Source organism: Nerophis lumbriciformis, linkage group LG27 (assembly GCF_033978685.3).
Source record: "Nerophis lumbriciformis linkage group LG27, RoL_Nlum_v2.1, whole genome shotgun sequence".
In the NCBI taxonomy this organism is placed as follows: Eukaryota; Metazoa; Chordata; class Actinopteri; order Syngnathiformes; family Syngnathidae; genus Nerophis; species Nerophis lumbriciformis.
In genome coordinates, this window is record NC_084574.2 from 560,555 (window position 1) to 583,189 (window position 22,635).

Sequence of the window (22,635 nt, forward strand, 5' to 3'; positions counted from 1 at the left end):
TACAGTTCGCATTTTAGCATGCTAGCATTTGAAACAAATTCACCCCTCAGAGTAATATATTTTGGTTCTGGACTCAGGTTACAGTTAGCATTTTAGAATGCTAACAGCATGCTAGCTTACTTTTGGACAAATGAGCAGATATACACCTCAGTGTCATATTTTTTTTAAGCATGCTAACATTAGCATGCTAGCTTACTTTTGGCCAAATGAGCAGATATACACCTCAGTGTCATATATATTTTTTAAGCATGCTAACATTAGCATGCTAGCATTTGAAACAAATTCACCCCTCAGAGTAATATATTTTGGTACTGGACTCAGGTTACAGTTAGCATTTTAGCATGCTAATATTAGCATGCTAGCTTACTTTTGGACAAATGAGCAGATATACTGTACACCTCGGTGTCATTTTTTTTTTAGCATGCTAACATTAGCATGCTAGCATTTTAAACAAATTCACCCCTCAGAGTAATATATTTTGGTACTTGACTCAGGTTACAGTTAGCATTTTAGCATGCTAACATTAGCATGCTAGCTTACTTTTGGACAAATGAGCAGATATACACCTCAGTGTCATATATTTTGGTATTTTACTAATGCTAACTGTAAGCCTGCTATTGTAGTATAGTACTGTTAGCATGTTAGCTCTTTTTTTAGCTCATTTTGCTCATATTTGTTTTATTATTTGACACTATCTGGCTAGCGTGAAAAAAAAAAAAAGTTATATATTGTACTGGTTTTGAAGGTGAACGTTTATCAAATGGCCCCCCACATCCTTGTGTGTGTGTGTGTGTGTGTGTGTGTGTGTGTGTGTGTGTGTGTGTGTGTGTGTGTGTGTGTGTGTGTGTGTGTGTGTGTGTGTGTGTATTGACGTGTTAATGCTGCATGCAGATGGTGACTTTATTTATTCATCCTCCTCACCACAAAAGATGCTTTGGGAGCATTAGCAAACTCTCCTGGGATGAAGAAGGCTGTGCTTCAGTTCACACACACACACACACACACACACACACACACACACACACACACACACACACACACACACACACACACACACACACACACACACACACACACACACACACACACACACTACAGCCTGCCCTTTCAAGACGTACAATGCATTTGGGAAATATTTAGATCCAAATGGGATGTTATGAGTGTGTGTGTGTGTGTGTGTGTGTGTGTGTGTGTGTGTGTGTGTGTGTGTGTGTGTGTGTGTGTGTGTGTGTCATCTAGGGCTGGGCGATAAAACAATATCAATATATCGCATCAGACAAGAAATCAATATAAATTAAAAATGTGTCTGATATTTTTTTGTCTTTGCTGTGGAAAGCAAGGTGACGTACGGAAGCAAGGTTGGTTGCATGGACAAAAGGCACTCGCTGTCTGGTAACGCAGGAAGTGATCAGTGGGGGTGACACGCTAACGGCCAATCAGGTAACAGTATCAACTATCAAGCTCGGTTGCGCCATCTAGTTGTCTCGGGGTTGATTCTCTACATGGAGTGAGAAGAGAGAGTACTAATCAGTGCTGCAGAGAGCAAATATTTGGTGGCTAAAAGAGGAAAAGTCACCTGACAGTATGGCAGTTTTTTTTGTTTTTTTTTAAAATTGGGACCGTAGTCAGACCGAGGTAGTCTGTAAAGGATGCATGGCGCTCGTCCCCACCAAGGCCGCTAATCTTAATGATGCTCACCCTTTAGAGCACAGCTATAACCTGCAGAAAAGAGTTCTTCTCAGGTTTCTCTGTTTCCATTTTCACACTTTGCACTATTTTTGTTCCACTTTTATTCAACATTTTGTACATATTTCTTCTCTGCAGCTTCATTTTAAGAAAGTCTAGTTCAGTGTGACTTTACTATTGTGTTGACATTGTTTGAGTGTTTGCCACGCTTGTGTTGACATTTACTTTCCTTTCTGCCTGAGGGGAATTTTTATCAGAGGAAAGTTGCATTTCAAATAAAAATGTTTACATTGAATTAATTTTTCTTTAAGTCTTTCAATACTATTGAAAGACTTAAAAAAAATAGGACTTCTGCTCGTTAGTAATAAATTCTAATGTTGGATGTTCACTCCTTCACACAGATGAGTATAGAAAAATATTTTCAACGGCCGAAAAGGGCTCGACTTGGAGAGGAGGTAGGCCTACAGTTCGGACCACAGGTGCGACCTGTTCAGCAGCAGCAGGAGGAGGAGGTTGACTGACTGTGGCAGGACACCTCTGCCTCTGTTTCACTTCATGTTGCTGGTAAATAATATGGTTGTAGTAGTAGGCTAAAGTTAAATTATTTAGTATTCACTAATTAAAGGGGCAGAGCTTTAAGAGACATTTTAGCTTTTATATTTTATAAGATATATTTTTTGTAAGAACCACAATTAATATATTTCAGTGAATCACTAATTGTTCAAATCTGTATATAAATATGTACATAAAATGTTGTAATTATATTCCAACTCCACGTTCTTCTTGGTCATCAGCCGCGCCCCCCCCCCCCCCCCCCACCCCCCCCCCCCCGGCCGCCGACCACACCACCACAAATAGATGCCTGTCCTGTGGGAAACACTGAACAGGTGATAAAAAAATATCAATAATAATCGATATAGACTTATATTGTGATACAGTTTCAGCCATATTGCCCTGCTCTAGTTTCATCAACAGTTGAATATAAACACACACAGACATTATGTATAAGCTTTTATTTCATGACTGCTTAAAAAAGGCGGAGGTATGCAACATGTAACAAAATGAAGCCATGCAGCAATGAGTAAGCCACGCCCACAACACGTCGCTGGTTTACTTCCCGGGGCTCAAAGGAAGTTGGTGCTGGCTGCATGTCAATCATCCATCATCTGTCACCACTTGGCTAAATGATGTTTACTTGATGGCTGCTACACATGTCCATTACTCCTGGTCCACATCTAAACTTCATGTTGCTTCCTTGTAAACATGAGCAGTAGTTTGACATCTTTGCTTGTGTGCCGTGTGTGTTTGTGTGTGTACCGTGTGTGTGTGTGTGTGTGTGTGTGTGTGTGTGTGTGTGCGTGTGCGTGTGTTCATCCACAGATGATTCTAGCAAGGCCGCGATGCACCTCGGCTTGCACGGCTCCGTACTCCACCACCTCGCCATCCACCGTGATGATGCCCTGAGGAGACGAGGGCTCCAACCTGAGCGCCCGCACCTTGGCGTGCACCAGATGTGCACAGCTGGAGGCCACGTGCGCGCCCTTCTCCATGGCCAGGAAGAGCTTGAGGAGCGCCGCGCGGGATATCCCCGCCTTCACGTAGAAAAGGTGGATGACGCCGTCGCCCAGAGTGGCGTCCGGCGCCGCTAGCAGGTCCTCGGCCAGGTGGGACTGGTACATGGCCAGCACCAGGACAAAGTCTTCTTGGGGAACCACCACCCAGTGTGCAGGGGGGGGCTCGTCCAGCGGGGGCAGCAGAGAGTCACACAAGCCCGTGGACACACTCTTCTTGGCTTGCAGGGAGTTGTTGGAGTGACAGGAGTTGTGGAAGGAGTTCCGCGTAGAAAAGTCTGCGTCGCTGTGGTGCAACACGCCCGTAGCCTGCTGGCGGCACACCGCGGCGGTGGCGGGCAGGTAGGCCAGCTTGCCCTTGTACACTCGCAGGGAAGCCAGCCTCACCAGCGTGCCCACCATGAAGCGAGCCGCTCCCATGTGGCGGTACTTCTCGCTCTCGATGTCCACGTCCGCCACGAAGCCCCACGCCAGAGACAGGAAGGAGAAGAGGCGAGCGCCGGAGAAGAGGTGGACCGAGACCAGGTCCATGTGGGACACCACACCTTTGCAGAGCAGGAAGCCGCAGCTGAGCAGGAGATCCTCTGTGGACACCAGCGAGGCCCTGCAAGACACCAGGTGGGTCACACACACACACCTCAACTCTTTATGTGACACCATAAACACTGTTAATAATAACTGTCATGTAGTAACATTCATAATAACATGTAATATATACATGATGTAAGTATATATGTCATGTAGTAACATTCATAATAACATGTAATATATACATGATGTAAGTATATATGTCATGTAGTAACATTCATAATAACATGTAATATTTACATGATGTAAGTATATATGTCATGTAGTAACATTCATAATAACATGTAATATATACATGATGTAAGTATATATGTCATGTAGTAACATTCATAATAACATGTCATATATACATGATGTAAGTATATATGTCATGTAGTAACATTCATAATAACATGTAATATATACATGATGTAAGTATATATGTCATGTAGTAACATTCATAATAACATGTAATATATACATGATGTAAGTATATATGTCATGTAGTAACATTCATAATAACATGTAATATATACATGATGTAAGTATATATGTCATGTAGTAACATTCATAATAACATGTAATATATACATGATGTAAGTATATATGTCATGTAGTAACATTCATAATAACATGTAATATTTACGTATTTTGCTCATTTTAAGCATATGTGGTGTATTAATTCCAAAAAAGCATCACGTTTGCTTTTTTTTCACTGATTTCTGCTCTTCATTAGAGCCAACAAACATAATAAAACATCACTTACTGTACAATGTCTGCTGTCATTATGATGCTGACTGCTAGTATGTTCATATATTTCCATTTTGATGAAAAATGTCTGATAATCTTCGCCAAGAAACAGGGGGTGGATCCTAATTAGCTGTCAAAGTGTCCCAATTTGTTGGATTACCTACCCAGACGTCTCATGTCCAGGTGAGAGGTATGATTTATGATCTAAAATAAACTAACAGGGAGCAGGGAAGCGAGGAAGCAGCAGACCACTCCATGATGTAAACATGGGGAGACACGGTAGTGATCACGGTGACTGAGGTGAATCACGGTGCTGCAATAAATAATTTGTCTGTGTTAGCACTTATAATAACAATATGACTAATATGTGTTAATATTTATAATAACAATATGACTAATACTTGTTAATATTCATAATAACAATATGACTAATACTTGTTAATATTTATAATAACAATATCACTAATACTTGAGAGAGAAGCGCCACACGGACTTCAAGTTTTTTCTTTAATTCAAGTGTTTCTCACCTTTCTTATCAAAGTGCTGGCACTCTCAACTTTCTTGGGCCCCTATTTATTTGATATATTTCAGTTTATTCCTTTTTCGGTCATTCTTTTCTTTTTGTGTGTAAATGTGTCTGATTGTTAAATATGTATCATCTGTACATTCACACAGAATGTTTGATGGTTGATTATATGACACAAATAAACTTATTTCATTCATTCAAATAAATACAATGTCATTCAAAGTAACAAGATGCAAAAAATGAAAATCTTCACATTTGGGAGAATATTGTAAAAACATAAGACGTTTTGCCTTTTTACTCATAAATGATAAATGTAAGAAGAAATGTTCTTTTTATATTTTGCTCTCCTTGGACTAGACTGAGTTAATAATTCACGTCCTCTAATAAATAAATACACAAAAAGATGAAAAACATGAAGGTGTCCGCCATGTTTTTTGGGAAGTTTTTGGAAGTAGGTCAGGGCTGTGTGAGTGTGTATATATGTGTGTGTGTGTGTGTGTGTGTGTGTGTGTGTGTGTGTGTGTGTGTGTGTGTGTGTGCATGTGTGTGTATATATGGGTGTAAGTGTGTGTGTGGGTGTGTGTGTGACATGATTGTTTTGGCCCAATGCGACCGAAGGGAGAGAGCAGTTTGATAGAGTCATGAAGGCTGATGGATGATGACGTGTGTGTGTGTACGTGTGTGTGTGTGTGTGTGTGTGTGTGGAGGCTGGCCAGTGAGACAACAAAGACAATCCCATCTGGAGGGAAGGAGAAGAGGCTAGAAGGTCATGATATATCTCTCTGTCTCACACACACACACTTACACACACACACACACACACACACACACACACACACACACACTTACACACACACACACACACACACACACACACACACATACACGCACACCCACACACAAGCCAATCAAAGTGCTTACTGGAGGTCCTATATTCAAATAGTTAGAATGTTGTTATTGTGTGCTATAAAAGTCATATGATATTTCCATGATGATATTTGATGTTTTATTGTCTTTTCCTAGTCATTCACGCTACTCCTTAACATGGAAGCATCCACTCTAATTATTTATTTGTTATTTATTTACTGTAGGCCACAGTCACACTTTGCTGTTTGCTGGAAATATATTGGCTGTCATACATGACACAATCTTATTAACTCAGCATGTTGCCAAACTGCTTAGACTGGAGTCATACTAGCCAGGTAATCATCACTTACATGGCAGGACACTGAGGTGTGTGTGTGTGTGTGTGTGTGTGTGTGTGTGTGTGTGTGTGTGTGTGTGTGTGTGTGTGTGTGTGTGTGTGTGTCTCACCCTGAGTAGTGATGTATAGATGCGGCCAAAGCATTGCCTGAGCCGCCAGGAAGTATACCAAGTGGTGTCCTGATTGCCTCCTCCCAGTCCGACCTCTCCAGGAGACCGTTGATCACCTAACACACACACACACACACACACACACACACACACCGCCACTCTCAATATTCCCGAAGATTTGGAGCATCATTTAGACATGCACCTGGGGATAGGTTGATTGGCAACACTAAATGGTCTCTAGTGTGTGAATGTGAGTGTGAATGTTGTCTGTCTGTCTGTGTTGGCCTTGCGATGAGGTGGCGACTTGTCCAGGGTGTACCCCGCCTTCCGCCCGATTGTAACTGAGATAGGCTCCAACGACCCCGAAGGGAATAAGCGGTAGAAAATGGATGGATGGATTTTGCCACTGTGAAGCAACTATGTTCAATTGCAAGCCAAAAGTAGTGCTGACCTCAAACAGAAGGCCGTCTCCTGACATGATGACCAGAGCACCCCACTGGGTCAGGTCAGTCTCCCTCACCAGCTGGCGGGCGTGGTTCTGGCGCTCTGCAAGAACAAAACGTGTGCAGGAATGTATCATTGTGTGCAGTCCAAGCTTTATGTTATGTTATATACACTGTCCAAAGTGCAGCTTTATGTTATATACACTGTCCAAAGTGCAGCTTTACGTTATATACACTGTCCAAAGTGCAGCTTTATGTTATATACATTGTCCAAAGTGCAGCTTTATGTTATATACACTGTCCAAAGTGCAGCTTTATGTTATATACACTGTCCAAAGTGCAGCTTTATGTTATATACACTGTCCAAAGTGCAGCTTTATGTTATATACATTGTCCAAAGTGCAGCTTTATGTTATATACACTGTCCAAAGTGCAGCTTTATGTTATATACACTGTCCAAAGTGCAGCTTTATGTTATATACACTGTCCAAAGTGCAGCTTTATGTTATATACATTGTCCAAATTGCAGCTTTATGTTATATACACTGTCCAAAGTGCAGCTTTATGTTATATACACTGTCCAAAGTGCAGCTTTATGTTATATACACTGTCCAAAGTGCAGCTTTATGTTATATACACTGTCCAAAGTGCAGCTTTATGTTATATACACTGTCCAAAGTGCAACTTTATGTTATATACGCTGTCCAAAGTGCAGCTTTATGTTATATACACTGTCGAAAGTGCAGCTTTATGTTATATACGCTGTCCAAAGTGCAGCTTTATGTTATATACACTGTCCAAAGTGCAGCTTTATGTTATATACACTGTCCAAAGTGCAGCTTTATGTTATATACACTGTCCAAAGTGCAGCTTTATGTTATATACACTGTCCAAAGTGCAGCTTTATGTTATATACACTGTCCAAAGTGCAGCTTTATGTTATATACGCTGTCCAAAGTGCAGCTTTATGTTATATACACTGTCCAAAGTGCAGCTTTATGTTATATACACTATCCAAAATGCAGCTTTATGTTATATACACTGTACAAAGTGCAGCTTTATGTTATATACACTATCCAAAATGCAGCTTTATGTTATATACACTGTACAAAGTGCAGCTTTATGTTATATACACTGTCCAAAGTGCAGCTTTATGTTATATACACTGTCCAAAGTGCAGCTTTATGTTATATACACTGTCCAAAGTGCAGCTTTATGTTATATACACTGTCCAAAGTGCAGCTTTATGTTATATACACTGTCCAAAGTGCAGCTTTATGTTATATACACTGTCCAAAGTGCAGCCCAAGGACCGTTTGCACCCCTCGGCTCGCCCTTTACTGGCTCTTGGCTTATTGTGAAAATAGAATGCATGTATGATACAGAAATATACGCCCAAAATGGACAAGCGGTAGAAAATGGATGGATGGATGTTGAATTATGCTGGGCGGGGTGTTGTCAAGTCACATACCAGCAGCCAGTGGTCTGGTAGCTGCCATTTTGTTGCAAACTGGTGGCCAACGAAAGCAACTCAATCCATTGTATGCCATTCACTGCATTTACCTATATGACCCAATCCAAACAACCTTCCCAAGTCATGGCGCAGGGAAAAAAAAGAATTCAACAAGCGCAAAAATTCAACAAACATGGTTACACTTAACACATCCTGCTCATTGAACTTTGTGGACGTTACAAACAACTTCCAATCAGCATAAAACTAAAATGACACCCATTTAAAATTCATTACAAGGCATGATGGGAAAAATGTGAAAGACTCTCCACACGTATTATGTAGTTGGCCAAATGTCAGTTTCACTGTGTGTAACTTAGTCATTCAAAGTATATACAGTGGTAACTTACAACTTAGTCATTCAAAGTATATACAGTGGTAACTTACAACTTAGTCATTCAAAGTATATACAGTGGTAACTTACAACTTAGTCATTCAAAGTATATACAGTGCTGCTTTCTACGTGATCCTGTTACATCTCACATTCTATATTTTCATAAACGTTACTTCATTCATTAGAAAAATAACACAAAAGAAAATACATTTTTCTGCATATGTAAATGTATTGACTTATAAACATTCATTCACTTTCTTCTTTCCTTCATGGACCCTCACTTTACCGCTTTTTCTTTATTTTTATTGTAATATTTTCAGAATGTATTTGTTGTATTTTTGTCCAAAGAAAACAATCTGAAGTTGTCTTTATTTGGTGGTTTGAATGGCGTGATTGTAATAGTGTGTGTGCAGCGAGTGTAATAGTCCTCCATCAGATAAAATGACTTTGACACTCCCGTCCTCTTTCACTGTCACTTGGGTCGTCATGGCAACAACACATGTTAATCTCTCTATACAAGTAAAGTGTACCAATAAAGGGTTGAATATATTAAAAAAGGTACATTTTTGTATTTGTTTTCAATGAAATGAAATATAAATGAATATACTGTACACACATGCATGTCCTCTCACACACTCATCATGTTTATGCTGATAAACATGCACAGCTGTTATGCAACCAACACACACACACACACACACACACACACACACACTAAATCCCCTTTTGCCATGATTTGATGTATTTATTGTGACACATTGTAGCAGATGCACGGCACCTACAATATATATAAAGTGAGCAAAACACAACAATATATATAAAGAGAGCAAAACACAACAATATATAGCAACAATATATATAAAGAGAGAAAAAAACACAACAATATATAACAACAATATATATAAAGAGAGCAAAACACAACAATATATAACAACAATATATATAAAGAGAGCAAAACCAAAGCACGGCTGTGGGAAAATTTAAATAATATAACCGTTTGTTGTTTTTTGCCTAATTAATCCTAAAGAAAAGATCATTTTGATTTAATCCCCAAACAAGGACCTTTATATACATTACAATCTAGGACCTTTATATATATATTTACATGCGTGGGGCTGGAAGGGTCTGACTAACCCAAGTCATTATGGGATGTTTAGCTGTGGGCACTACCATAGGGCCGGGGCAGGGGGATTATGGTCAGTCAAGATGACACAATGTTTGCTCATGTCTCCATCCACCCCAGGATGTCTGTCAGACAACAGCAACAATATCTTTGCTGCTTGTGGAACAACTCAACTATTTGTCATGAAAAATGTAATATAAGTCATATTACTTTGCTTGTATAATATAAGTCATATTACTTTGCTTGTATAATATAAGTCATATTACTTTGCTTGTATAATATAAGTCATATTACTTTGCTTGTATAATATAAGTCATATTACTTTGCTTGTATAATATAAGTCATATTACTTTGCTTGTATAATATAAGTCATATTACTTTGCTTGTATAATATAAGTCATATTACTTTGCTTGTATAATATAAGTCATATTACTTTGCTTGTATAATATAAGTCATATTACTTTGCTTGTATAATATAGGTCATATTACTTTGCTTGTATAATATAAGTCATATTACTTTGCTTGTATAATATAAGTCCTATTACTTTGCTTGTATTTGAAGCAGTGTTTCTCAAACATTGTTCAGCTACCAAAAATGTCTGTTTCTCAAATGTGGTGCACAGCGGTACTCAGTTGTAATTAGAGTTGCAAAGGGGTGGAAAGTTTCCGGTAAATTTCCGGAAAGTTTCCGGAAATTTACCACAGGAAGTTAAGCTGGGGAAGTTTGGAAATATTGACCAATTTTTGATTATTCAAAGTAGGACACTGTCCATGGGAATAAATGTGAATATATGGGAATGAATGGGAATGTATGGGAAAGAATGTGAATATATGGGAATGAATGGGGAATAACAATAATGATATATTATTGGGCACTTGTCTATATGCTGCTGCATCTTTGGGGCATTTTTGACGTAGCTCTTTGCCAGAGGTGGGTAGAGTAGCCAGAAATTGTACTCAAGTAAGAGTACTGTTACTTTAGAGATTTATTACTCAAGTAAAAGTAAGGAGTAGTCACCCAAATATTTACTTGAGTAAAAGTAAAAAGTATGTTGTGAAAAAACTACTCAAGTACTGAGTAACTGATGAGTAACATACACACACATATCATATATATATATATATATATATATATATATATATATATATATATATATATATACATACATTGATATATACAGTATATCATTTATATTTATTTATTTTGCCGTTTTTGTTTACATGTTAAAGGTGTTTTAATGAATATACATGCATGTTTAACACATATAGATTCCTTTCTTTTATGAAAACAAGAATAAAATGGTGTATTACCTGATTCTGATGACTTGCGTTGATTGTAATCAGACAGTAGTGATGATAACGTCCACGTTTTCAAATGGAGGAGAACAAAAGTTCCTCCTTTCTGTCTAATACCACATGAAAGTGGTTGGTTTTTGGCTTCTTATTTGTCCAGCTTCCATATTCGTTTTTATACACTTTACAAGAAATACATTGGCGGCAAACTCCGTCGCTTGCTGGCTTGTTTGCGCTGGCTTTCGTAGACTCTTATTTTGAAAGCGCAGGCGCGATGGAGCAGCACTTTTATTGTGAAGACAGGAACTGTGCAGTCAGTCTTTAGGCTTTTGACGGGGTGTACGGTTGAAATAAAAAAGGGTATTTTTTCCTTCACACTTTTGATTGATTGATTTGAACTTGTATTAGTAGATTGCACAGTACAGTACATATTCCGTACAATTGACCACCAAATGGTAACACCCCAATACGTTTTTCAACTTGTTTAAGTCAGGTCATGTGACCCCTGGCTCTGTTTGATTGGTCCAACGTCACCAGTGACTGCATCTGATTGGTGGAACGGAGTGAACGTCACCAGTGACTGTATTTGTTGAAACGCAGGCACTATGAAGGTCTGTCTGACAGACCAAAACAAACAAAGCGTGCATTAACAGATCGATAAAAATTAGTAGCGAGCTGAATGTAGATAAAAGTAGCGGAGTAAAAGTAGCGTTTCTTCTCTATAAATATACTCAAGTAAAGGTAAAAGTATGTTGCATTAAAACTACTCTTAGAAGTACAATTTATCCCAAAAGTTACTCAAGTAGATGTAACGGAGTAAATGTAGCGCGTTACTACCCACCTCTGCTCTTTGCACAGTATTTACAAATGTACACCGCCTTTCTGCCTACATTGGTTGGGGTGAAATGTCTCCACACATCATACGTGGCATTATTCTCTTTGTATTGATTTATTCTTGTAAAAGACTTATGCAATGCCACAAACAGATATAAATAGTCAGCTAAACAATTGGAGTAGTCTTTAAAAATATTTGAGTGATGGACAAATGAATGAATGAATAAATGAACAGTCAATCAGCATGCTAAATGCTACATTCTTGTATGACAACAGAATGGCTAGCAGAACAGAAGGTACACCTTTTCATTTACTATTTGCTACTTGAACTTTACACATCACTAAAAAGGTCCATTCGGATCGCTAACGTTGTTAGCATAAATGAATGGGATTTAACAAAGAGAAAATTAGCATTTCAGCTAATGGAGAAATACAGTAACAAGCAATTACACCTCTATTAAATTTAAACACCATATATCAGTTATATCATCAACACTTACCTGACTGGATGAAGTCCTTGGCCTCAAATACTAGTGTGGCCTCAATAGCCCTGCATGTGTATCTGTGCATGTGATGGAGGAATGCACAGTGCAGGGTTGAAATTCTACTGAATTTGCATGAAATCAGGTTGTTTTAGCTAATAATCATGCTGCAAGATCTAGCATGTTGCATTCAATGTTTATTCCTATTAATTCCCATGGAAAGTTTCCAACTTTGAATATTCCCGGAATTTTGCAACCCTGGTTGTAATACACTTTTGCACCACTTGTGGCAGTAATGACAATATCAAACAAACAGAAGAAGTCTGATGCTAAATGGTAAATGGTAAATGGGTCGTACTTGTATAGCGCTTTTCTACCTTTTTTAAGGAACTCAAAGCGCTTTGACATTATTTTCCACATTCACACACACAGTCATAGAAAGGTTTCTTAAGCGCAAAAATGATGACTAAAGTGGTGAAGCTGTATTTTCATTGCACTTACATTTTATTGACAGTTTACTTAAACATAGTTATTATTAATTTAGTTGATTTATTTTAGCAGTACATATTTAATTTCCATCAGTTATTTATGAGACCCTTCCTATGCATTATATTTGATTAGTACTATTTTTTTTTTTTTAACCCAGCCTGACCTAAGCCTAAGGTTTATGTGCCAGATAAATACTATTCTATGTGATGTTTCATAACATTTGACAAGGTTGTGGACTGTTAAGTCGGTCAGATAAAAGTTTTGAATATGATTCAAATGAAATGTACCATGACTAATTCAGTGTAAATGTTTGAGTGGGCCCCGGGCCCCCTCTAGTGGAAAAGTTGGACTCTTAGGTCAAAAAGATTAAGAACCCCTGATTTAAAGTTTCTTCTCAACATCCTGTCACATTTTTCTAGGAATGGCTACCTTTCACCTTCGAGCTAATTCCCGCTACCTGGAAGACCATACCACTACTCAACGGTACCAATTTTCAATACTTTTGTGTGTGTTAATAAATATTAATTGTTTTTATTAATAACATCTATTTTGATTGCAACATTTCAAAATGAGCTGATTATAACTAATATCTACTTGTTATATATTGTTTGATTGTTACATTTCTCAGTCAATGACTTTGTTGACATTGAATATTGCAAGATTACCTAGAAGAGAGGTGTCCAAACATTTTGGTTTTGGTTTAATAATAATAGATTTTATTTGTAAAAGCACTTTACATTGAACAAACAACCTCAAAGTGCTACAGTACATTTTGAAAAAAACAACAAAGCTAGAACCACAAATAACTGCCCCCAACAAGTAAAATATAGTAAAAAAAAAAAAAAACTAGCACAGCCTAATAGTTAGAACTAGCACACATATATCTAAAAAAAAATAATGATTTTTTTTAAAAAGAAGGGTTTTTAAGCCTTTTTTTAAAAGGTAGGGTTGGGGGCCGCATTGGGCTAAAAATATGTGTCTGGGGACAGTAATGATATATAGTGTGTGTGTGTGTGTGTGTGTGTGTGTGTGTGTGTGTGTGTGTGTGTGTGTGTGTGTGTGTGTGTGTGTGTGTTCTTGTATTTCCACCCATCTTGAGACATCAACAAGGAAAAGTTAGGACATAAAACATGGTCCCAATACGGAAAACCATTTTATCTAATAGAGAGCCAAATACTAGAGTGTGTGAACATTGCTCCAAAGTCAGGATTTTTTGTTGATTCAATTTGCGAACAAAAGTAAACATTGACAGGTGCAAAGGCAGAAATATATGATAAAACAAGACGACAGCTAAAGAAGGACTTCCCTATTCATCCTCGGAAAAACCCACCAGGTGAGCGGCTGATTTTACGACTTCCGGTGCTGACGTAAGACAACCCTCGTTCCATATGTGACCATAGGATGAACAAATACACTGCGGTACTAAGACTATAGTGGCCCCTGGTGGTGAAATCTATCAAAATGAGGGTGGTACCAAAAAGGAGGGATTTTTCAAATTGACTGTGTGTTGGTTTTAAAAGTGCTCCCCCTCTGGTCAACATATGAAATAACAAGTGTGTGTAAGAAATTGAAATGCGCCCCCTTTGGCCAAAATTTTTTTTTTTAAATAAATATGTATACAGAGACATACTGTAATAACTTGAAGTAAATAATGAAGATTAAAAACCAATTACCAACAAAAAAATTTAAAAATTAAAATTAACTAAAAGCAGTCTTTTTCTCACGTGTCAACTTTTTCTTATAAAATTGGGAACAATTTGTCATATTTTTTCTGTTTCTGTAATATTGCAATATTTTCTTGTAAAATTATTTCTTTTTTATGTAAAATTATTACTTTTTAATGCAAAATGGTGACATTTGTCATATAAAATTCCGACTTTTATCACAATGTTGCCAATGTTGTTGTTGTTCTTGTAAAATAGTGACTTTTTTTTAGTAAAATGGTGACTTTTGTCATAATGTTGCCAAATAAAATTCCGATTATTATTATAATATTGCCAAAATGTTAAAAGTTTTCTTAGAAAATTGTGACTTGTCGAATAAAATTACGACTCTTTTCATAAAGTTGCCAACATTTTAAGCTTTTCTGGTCAAATTGCGACTGTCATTGAGTAGAATTCCACCTTTTATCATAATATTGCACAAATGTTCCGTGATTTTTGTCACATTTTGACTTGCGTTGAGTAAAATTACGTTTTTCTTGTGAAATTGTGATCTTTTTCTTGTAAAATTCCAACTCATTTTTCCACAATATTTATGTTTGCATAGTATGTATATATTATTACAAATCTTTATATATCTAGAAAGGGTGGTTCTAAAGAGGTAGGCATTTTTTGGAGGTAATAAATACAAGAATGTGTGTGTGTGTGTGTGTGTGTGTGTGTGTGTGTGTGTGTGTGTGTGTGTGTGTGTGTGTGTGTGTGTGTGTGTGTGTGTGTGTGTGTGTGTGTGTGTGTGTGTGTGTGTGTGTGTGTGTGTGTGTGTGCGTGTGTGCGTGTGTGTGCGTGTGAATGTGGAAATAGTGTCAAAGTGCTTTGATTACCTTGAAGGTAGAAAAGAGTATAAGCCACATATAACAATATTAAAGGGGGTCTATGATGATTCTAATCTACATTTCCATGAACACACTTCTTTGTGTTCTAGGTACTAAGTATTGAATATGTTCTTGTGTACATTTTGCTCCACAATCACATTTATAACCCACAGTGTGGAGGACTTCCCTTTACATTGCAAATGAAACCAAAACTATCAGAATGTATCTTTTAAAAATGTACATAAGTATATAATTGAAACACAAACAATGCCCATACTTTTTTCCAGACATGATGTGAAACATATTGTTCATAAACAGCATGTAGTGTGACACTGACAAATATTTGTTGTTAAATATTTTGTTGAAAGAATACTTCACAGCTCTAATAAGGCTAACCTGGAATGACATCACTGTTGCTTTACACACTTATTGATTTTGGTATGGCACTAAATATAAATAAATCAACAAGACAGCGGCCGTCAAATGCTCCCGTGTCTTTAATCATTTATGAGGAGTATTTTGCTGCAGGAAGGAATGAACATCTTTCTTCAGGACTGAGTGTAGACCAGGGGTGTCCAAACTTTTTCCACTGACGGCTGCACACTAAAAAAATCTAAGCATGTTTTCAAAACCAATACAGTATATATATATATATATATATATATATATATATATATATATATATATATATATATATATATATATATATATATATATATATATACATTATATTGCCAAAAGTATTTGGCCAGTCATCCAAATGATGAGAATCACTAATCACTTGGCCCGGTGTATCAAATCCAGCACTTAGGCATGGAGACTGTTTCTGTGAAAGAATGGGCCGCTCTCAGTGATTTCCAGCGTGGAACTGTCATAGGATGCCACCTGTGCAGCAGTCGTGAAATTTCCTCGCTCGCAAATATTCCAAAGTCAACTTTATTATAATAAAAGTGAAGAGTTTGGGAACAACAGCAACTCAGCCACCAAGTGGTAGGCCATGTAAACTGACAGAGAGGTCAGCATAGTGCAAAGACTTTCTGCACAGTCACTTGCTACAGAGCTTCACACTTCATGTCACCTTCCAATTAGCCCACGTACAGTACGCAGAGAGCTTCATGGAATGGATTTCCATGGCCGAGCAGCTGCATCTAAGCCATACATCACCAAGTCCAATGCAAAGCGTGGGATGCAGTGGTGTAAAGGACATCACCACTGGACTCTAGAGCAGTGGAGACGCCTTCTCTGGACTGATGAATCACACTTTTCCATCTGATGGACCAGTCTGGGTTTGGAGGTTGCTAGGAGAACGCTACATTTCGGACTGCATTGTGCCGAGTGTGACATTTGGTGGAGGAGGAATTATGGTGTGGGGTTGTTTTTCAGGAGTTGGGCTTAGCCCCTTAGTTCCAGTGAAAGGAACTTTGAATGCTCCAGGATACCAAAACATTTTGGACAATTCCATGGGATGGCACTTCAACTTCATATGTGAGTAAAGGCGGGTGGCCACATACTTTTGGCAATATAGTGTGTATGTATATATATATATATATATATATATATATATATATTAAACCTGCAGGGCTCCCTGCAAGTTTGGTCCAAAAATGTTAAAAATAAGTCAAATTTTTTTCCGCCATGCTTGAATCTCTAGATCAACTTTTTTTTTAATGTTTTATGCCATTTTTTGTTCAAGAAACCCCTGATTTAAGTGACAGTTTAAAAAAAATATCCCACTAAAATGTCCAAGAGCCCAACAGTGTCATGATCTGTGGTCTAGATCATGTTTTGTGTAGTTATGTTCTGTTAGTTTTGGACTCCTTTTAGTTCCTGTGTGTGCGCCTTTGTTTTGGTTGCCATGGTTGCTAATTATGTTCACCTGTCTCTGATTAGTGTTCTACTAATCAGAGGCATTATTTAAGCCTGCCTTTGCCAGTCAGTCGGCCTGGTGTCATTGTTTGTTTCATGCAATGCCTCTGTTCTTTGACAACTCAGTTTTTGTTTGTTCCTGCTACAGTTAGTAAGTTTTTCTCATCCATAGTTCATGCTAAGTTTTAGTTTAGCTTCGAGTGCGATCAGGCACGTTATTCTGTCGGCTTGCTTTCTGTTTTGTACTCCTTTGATTTCGTTAAGAAAAAATCATGTTTTTACCTGCACGCCATGTAGTCCGTCTGCATTCCTTGCAGAACGACCCCGCAGCAAGCTGCGACCCCCCCATCGTGACAGGGATGTCCGATAATATGGGACTGCCGATATTATCGGACGATAAATGCTTTAAAATGTAATATTGGAACTGATCGGTATCAGTTTCAAAAATTAAAACGTATGACTTTTTAAAACCCCGCTGTGTGCACGGACGTAGGGAGAAGTACAGAGCGTCAGGCCCAGTCACATAATATCTACGGCTTTTCACACGCACAAGTGAATGCACGCATACTTGGTCAACAGCCATACAGGTCACACTGAGGGTGGCCGTATAAACAAGTTTAACACTGTTACAAATATGCGCCACACTGTGAAGCCACACCAAACAAGAATGACAAACACATTTCGGGAGAACATCCGCACCGTAACACAAAATCAATCAATCAATCAATGTTTATTTATATAGCCCTAAATCACAAGTGTCTCAAAGGGCTGCAACACAACAAATACCCAGAACTCCTTGCAGCACTAACTCTTCCGGGACGCTACTATATACACCCCCGCCCCTCCAACCCCGCCCACCTCAACCTCCTCATGCTCTCTCAGGGAGAGCATATCCCAAATTCCAAGCTGCTGTTTTGAGGCATGTTAAAAAAAAAAGCACTTTGTGACTTCAATAATGTCAGGACTTGGTCTTGGGTGTGTGCTTTTCCGGGATGCAACGGAAAGTTGGCTCGGGCGAGACGGGAATGAAGGTACATGATTTATTTATTATTATAAAAGAAAAAGGAATAAATGAAAGCGCGCACAGTGGCGGAGAATAAACTATGAAACCAAAAGACTATAGCAAAAAAGTACAAACGAAAAGCACGCACAATGGCGGAGAACAAACTATGAAACCAAAAAGACTATAAACATGGAACAAAAACTTACTTGGCTTGGACAAAAATAGTTGCATGAAGAAGGGACATGGGAAGAATGGACAGAGCATAAATGTGGAGAGGTCGTCAGAACGACAAACTGAAAAGAATGAACTTAAATACTACAGACATGATTAGTGAAAGCAGGTGCGTGACTCAAAACGTGAAACAGGTGCGTGACGTGACAGGTGAAAACTAATGGTTGCTATGGTGACAAACAATAGTGCACAATGAGTCCAAACGTGGAACAGGTGAAACTAATGGGGTAATCATGGAAACAAGACAAGGGAGTGAAAAGACAGAAACTAAAGAGTCCTATAACTAAACAAAACATGACTTAAGACAAAACATGATTACACAGACATGACAAATAATAAATATGGCAGTGCCATGTTGGCATTTTTTTTTCCATAACTTGAGTTGATTTATTTTGGAAAACCTTGTTACATTGTTTAATGCATCCAGCGGGGCATCACAACAAAATTAGGCATAATAATGTGTTCATTCCACCACTGTATATATCGCTATCGCTTGATATCGGAATCGGTAATTAAGAGTTGGACAATATCGGAATATTGGATATCGGCAAAAAAGCCATTATCAGACATCTCTACTTTCAACCCTTAAAAATCTTTAGATCAACTTCAGATTCATCCGTTCATTATAAGTTACTATTTTTTTAAGTTATTATTTTTTGTTTTATCCCTTCTGTCATGAAAAACCTTGTTTTTTAATGGCAAACACACACAATATGCAATATTTACCCCTCAAAATATGTCAAAGTGTAATATTTGATGAGAAATAAGTGGAGCCTCAATAATTCATAACATTGATTTTGATTCATTATTATTTTTAGAGCAATGACAGTTTTAAAGAATAAAACCGCCTGAATGGCATCTTCGTGTTATTAGTCAACATTGTAACTTTATATCGTTACATTTCATCTCTTTGCTCTTTTATTTCACTTTTTTTGATGACACCTTTATTAGCCCAGGGCTGTGAATGGAAGCATTTTGGAGCCCTGTGGCACAGACACTAGACTGTGGCACAGACCCTAGACTGTGGCATAAACCCTAGACTGTGGCACAGACCCTAGACTGTGGCACAGACCCTAGACTGTGGCATAAACCCTAGACTGTGGCACAGACCCTAGACTGTGGCATAAACCCTAGACTGTGGCATAAACCCTAGACTGTGGCACAGACCCTAGACTGTGGCATAAACCCTAGACTGTAGCACAGACCCTAGACTGTGGCACAGACCCTGGACTGTGGCATAAACCCTAGACTGTGGCACAGACCCTAGACTGTGGCATAAACCCTAGACTGTGGCACAGACCCTAGACTGTGGCATAAACCCTAGACTGTGGCACAGACCCTAGACTGTGGCATGAACCCTATACTGTGGCACAGACCCTAGACTGTGGCATAAACCCTAGACTGTAGCACAGACCCTAGACTGTGGCACAGACCCTGGACTGTGGCATAAACCCTAGACTGTGGCACAGACCCTAGACTGTGGCATAAACCCTAGACTGTGGCACAGACCCTAGACTGTGGCATAAACCCTATACTGTGGCACAGACCCTAGACTGTGGCACAGACCCTAGACTGTGGCATAAACCCTAGACTGAATATGTTGTAAGTTTTCTTCTCATCTCCTTCCATCCCAACTCACCCGTGATGACCAGCGTGTGCGAGACCCCAGCCTCATTCAGCATCCGCTTGATGTGGTTCTTGTACATCGTGAGGGCTTGGCCTTTCCCGCTCTGTGGATTGACCAGCAGCATCATGTGACATCGCTGGCTCTCCAGCACACCTACGAGCAGAACACACGTGTTGGATATCACAGGAGGTACTGTCTTTAAGTATTCATATCACTGGCTGACTGACGTCCACATTGCATGCACTTTACCTGTAACTTTTGCCAAGAAATAAGAAGATAGGATATATATATATATATATATATATATATATATATATATGTATGTGTGTGTATATATGTGTGTATATATATATATATATATATATATATATATATATATATGTATGTGTGTGTATATATGTGTGTATATATATATATATATACAGTATATATATATATATATATATATATATATGTATATATATATATATATATATATATATATATATATATACAAACTACAAAAGCAGTGAAGTTGTCAGGTTGTGTAAATGGTAAATAAAAAGAGAATACAACAAATCCTTTTCAACTTATATTCAATTGAATAGACTGCAAAGACAAGATATTTCATGTTCACACTGAGAAACTTTGTTTTTTTTTTGCAAATAATCATGAAGTTAGAATTGAATGGCAGCAACACATTGCAAAAAAGGCATTTTTACCAGTGTGTTACATGGCCTTTCCTTTTAACAACACTCAGTAAAGGTTTGGGAACTGAGGAGACACATTTTTGAAGTGGAATTCTTTCCCATTCTTGCTTGATGTACAGCTTAAGTTGTTCAACAGTCTCCCTTCTCATATTTTAGCCTTCACACATTTTCAATGTCTGGACTACAGGCAGGCCAGTCTAGTACCTGCACTCTTTTACTATGAAGCCACGTTGATGTAACACCTGGCTTGGCATTGTCTTGCTGAAATAAGCAGGGGCGTCCATGATAACAACATATGTTGCTCCAAAAGCTGTATGTACCTTTCAGCATTAATGGTGCCTTCACAGATGTGTATAAAGCGCTCTTTTTTTTAGGTTTTGCTGACGTTTATTTTACGCGTTGGAGTGCATGAAAAAAGGCAAACATAAGTCTTACATGAGGATTGTGAATGAGAGGCAAAAGTCCCCAAAAAAGTGCAGTTCTCCTTTGAAGTAGATGAGTTGAGGTTTGCTATGACAATGTCAGAGTCACAATATCTGAGAGGTTTTATTCCAGGGTCAAGTTGCTGTCACACATCAAGTGAATCTCTGTACAACAAGTGATGCAAATATGTTCCAGATCAAACTCTCAGAGGTTTACAACCAGCTTACATTTCAAATCTTTTTAAAACACACCCCGACGATGGTCTGCTCTGAGAGGCGGAGGTGAATTTGGCCATCTGTCCCAAAGCAACGAAGGACAAACTAAATGTCACCCATGCTGGAGAGAGATAGCTTACCACACACACACACACACACACACACACACTCTTCTAAACACACTCTACTTTCACGTTCTTCATGTGTGAACAAAGTCCAGAAAAAGGTTCAGTTTTCCAGCACTTCATGCTACTCCTGTTTTTAGCAGAGCTGTGTGAAGAAGATCAACTCAGTTTATCTTCCATCCTCTTTCTTTATCTAGCACTTTGACTTGCTCAGAACAAACTAAACATCTCTGTAAGCACAACTCATTACAAGACAACCTGATGAGATTTGGATTTGCACAACTAATGAATGAATTATGACAAGAGCGTCCTCGTTCATAAATGATAATGAAAGTGGCGGATGCTTTTTAAATCCACATTCACACTATTCAATTTAAAGGGCTCATATTATTATGATTATTTTCTAAATGTAAAAGACTTCCCTGTGGTCTACATAACATGTAATATTGTGCTCTACATAACATGTTATATTGTGCTCTACATAACATGTAATGGTGGTTCTTTGCTCACAATGTTGCATAGATGATGTTTTACACATCATCTTCAACTCACTTTCTGACAGTCCGTTTTGTGGGCGTTCTTATTTACATGCCTCCACTTCGACTGCGTCTTCTCACCACCATCTTTGTTGTAGTTATTAGCACTTCCATAGCGAGTCTACTGACATATGAGCAGAGGTGGGTAGAGTAGCCAGAAATTGTACTCAAGTAAGAGTACTGTTACTTTAGAGATTTATTACTCAAGTAAAAGTAAGGAGTTGTCACCCAAATATTTACTTGAGTAAAAGTAAAAAGTATGTTGTGAAAAAACTACTCAAGTACTGAGTAACTGATGAGTAACATACACACACATATCATATATATATATATATATATATATATATATATATATATATATATATATATATATATACATTTATATATATACACATTTATATATATATACATATACATATATATATATATATATATATACATATATATACACACACATATATATA

General features: G+C 38.0%; 1 protein-coding gene across 1 annotated transcript in view; it reads right to left on the reverse strand.

Moving 5' to 3' along the window:
• Positions 1-2,690: 2,690 nt before the first annotated feature.
• LOC133570263 (sphingosine kinase 1-like) overlaps positions 2,691-22,635 on the reverse strand; it is a 36,736-nt gene continuing 16,791 nt past the window's right edge. Inside the window, exons 2-5 of the mRNA XM_061923091.2 lie at positions 20,196-20,336; positions 6,866-6,960; positions 6,415-6,530; positions 2,691-3,861 (exon numbers count right to left, since the gene is read on the reverse strand). Coding sequence (XP_061779075.2) covers positions 3,057-3,861; positions 6,415-6,530; positions 6,866-6,960; positions 20,196-20,336 — 1,157 coding nt within the window. The 3' untranslated portion in view covers positions 2,691-3,056. The remainder of the gene's footprint in view (positions 3,862-6,414; positions 6,531-6,865; positions 6,961-20,195; positions 20,337-22,635) is intronic.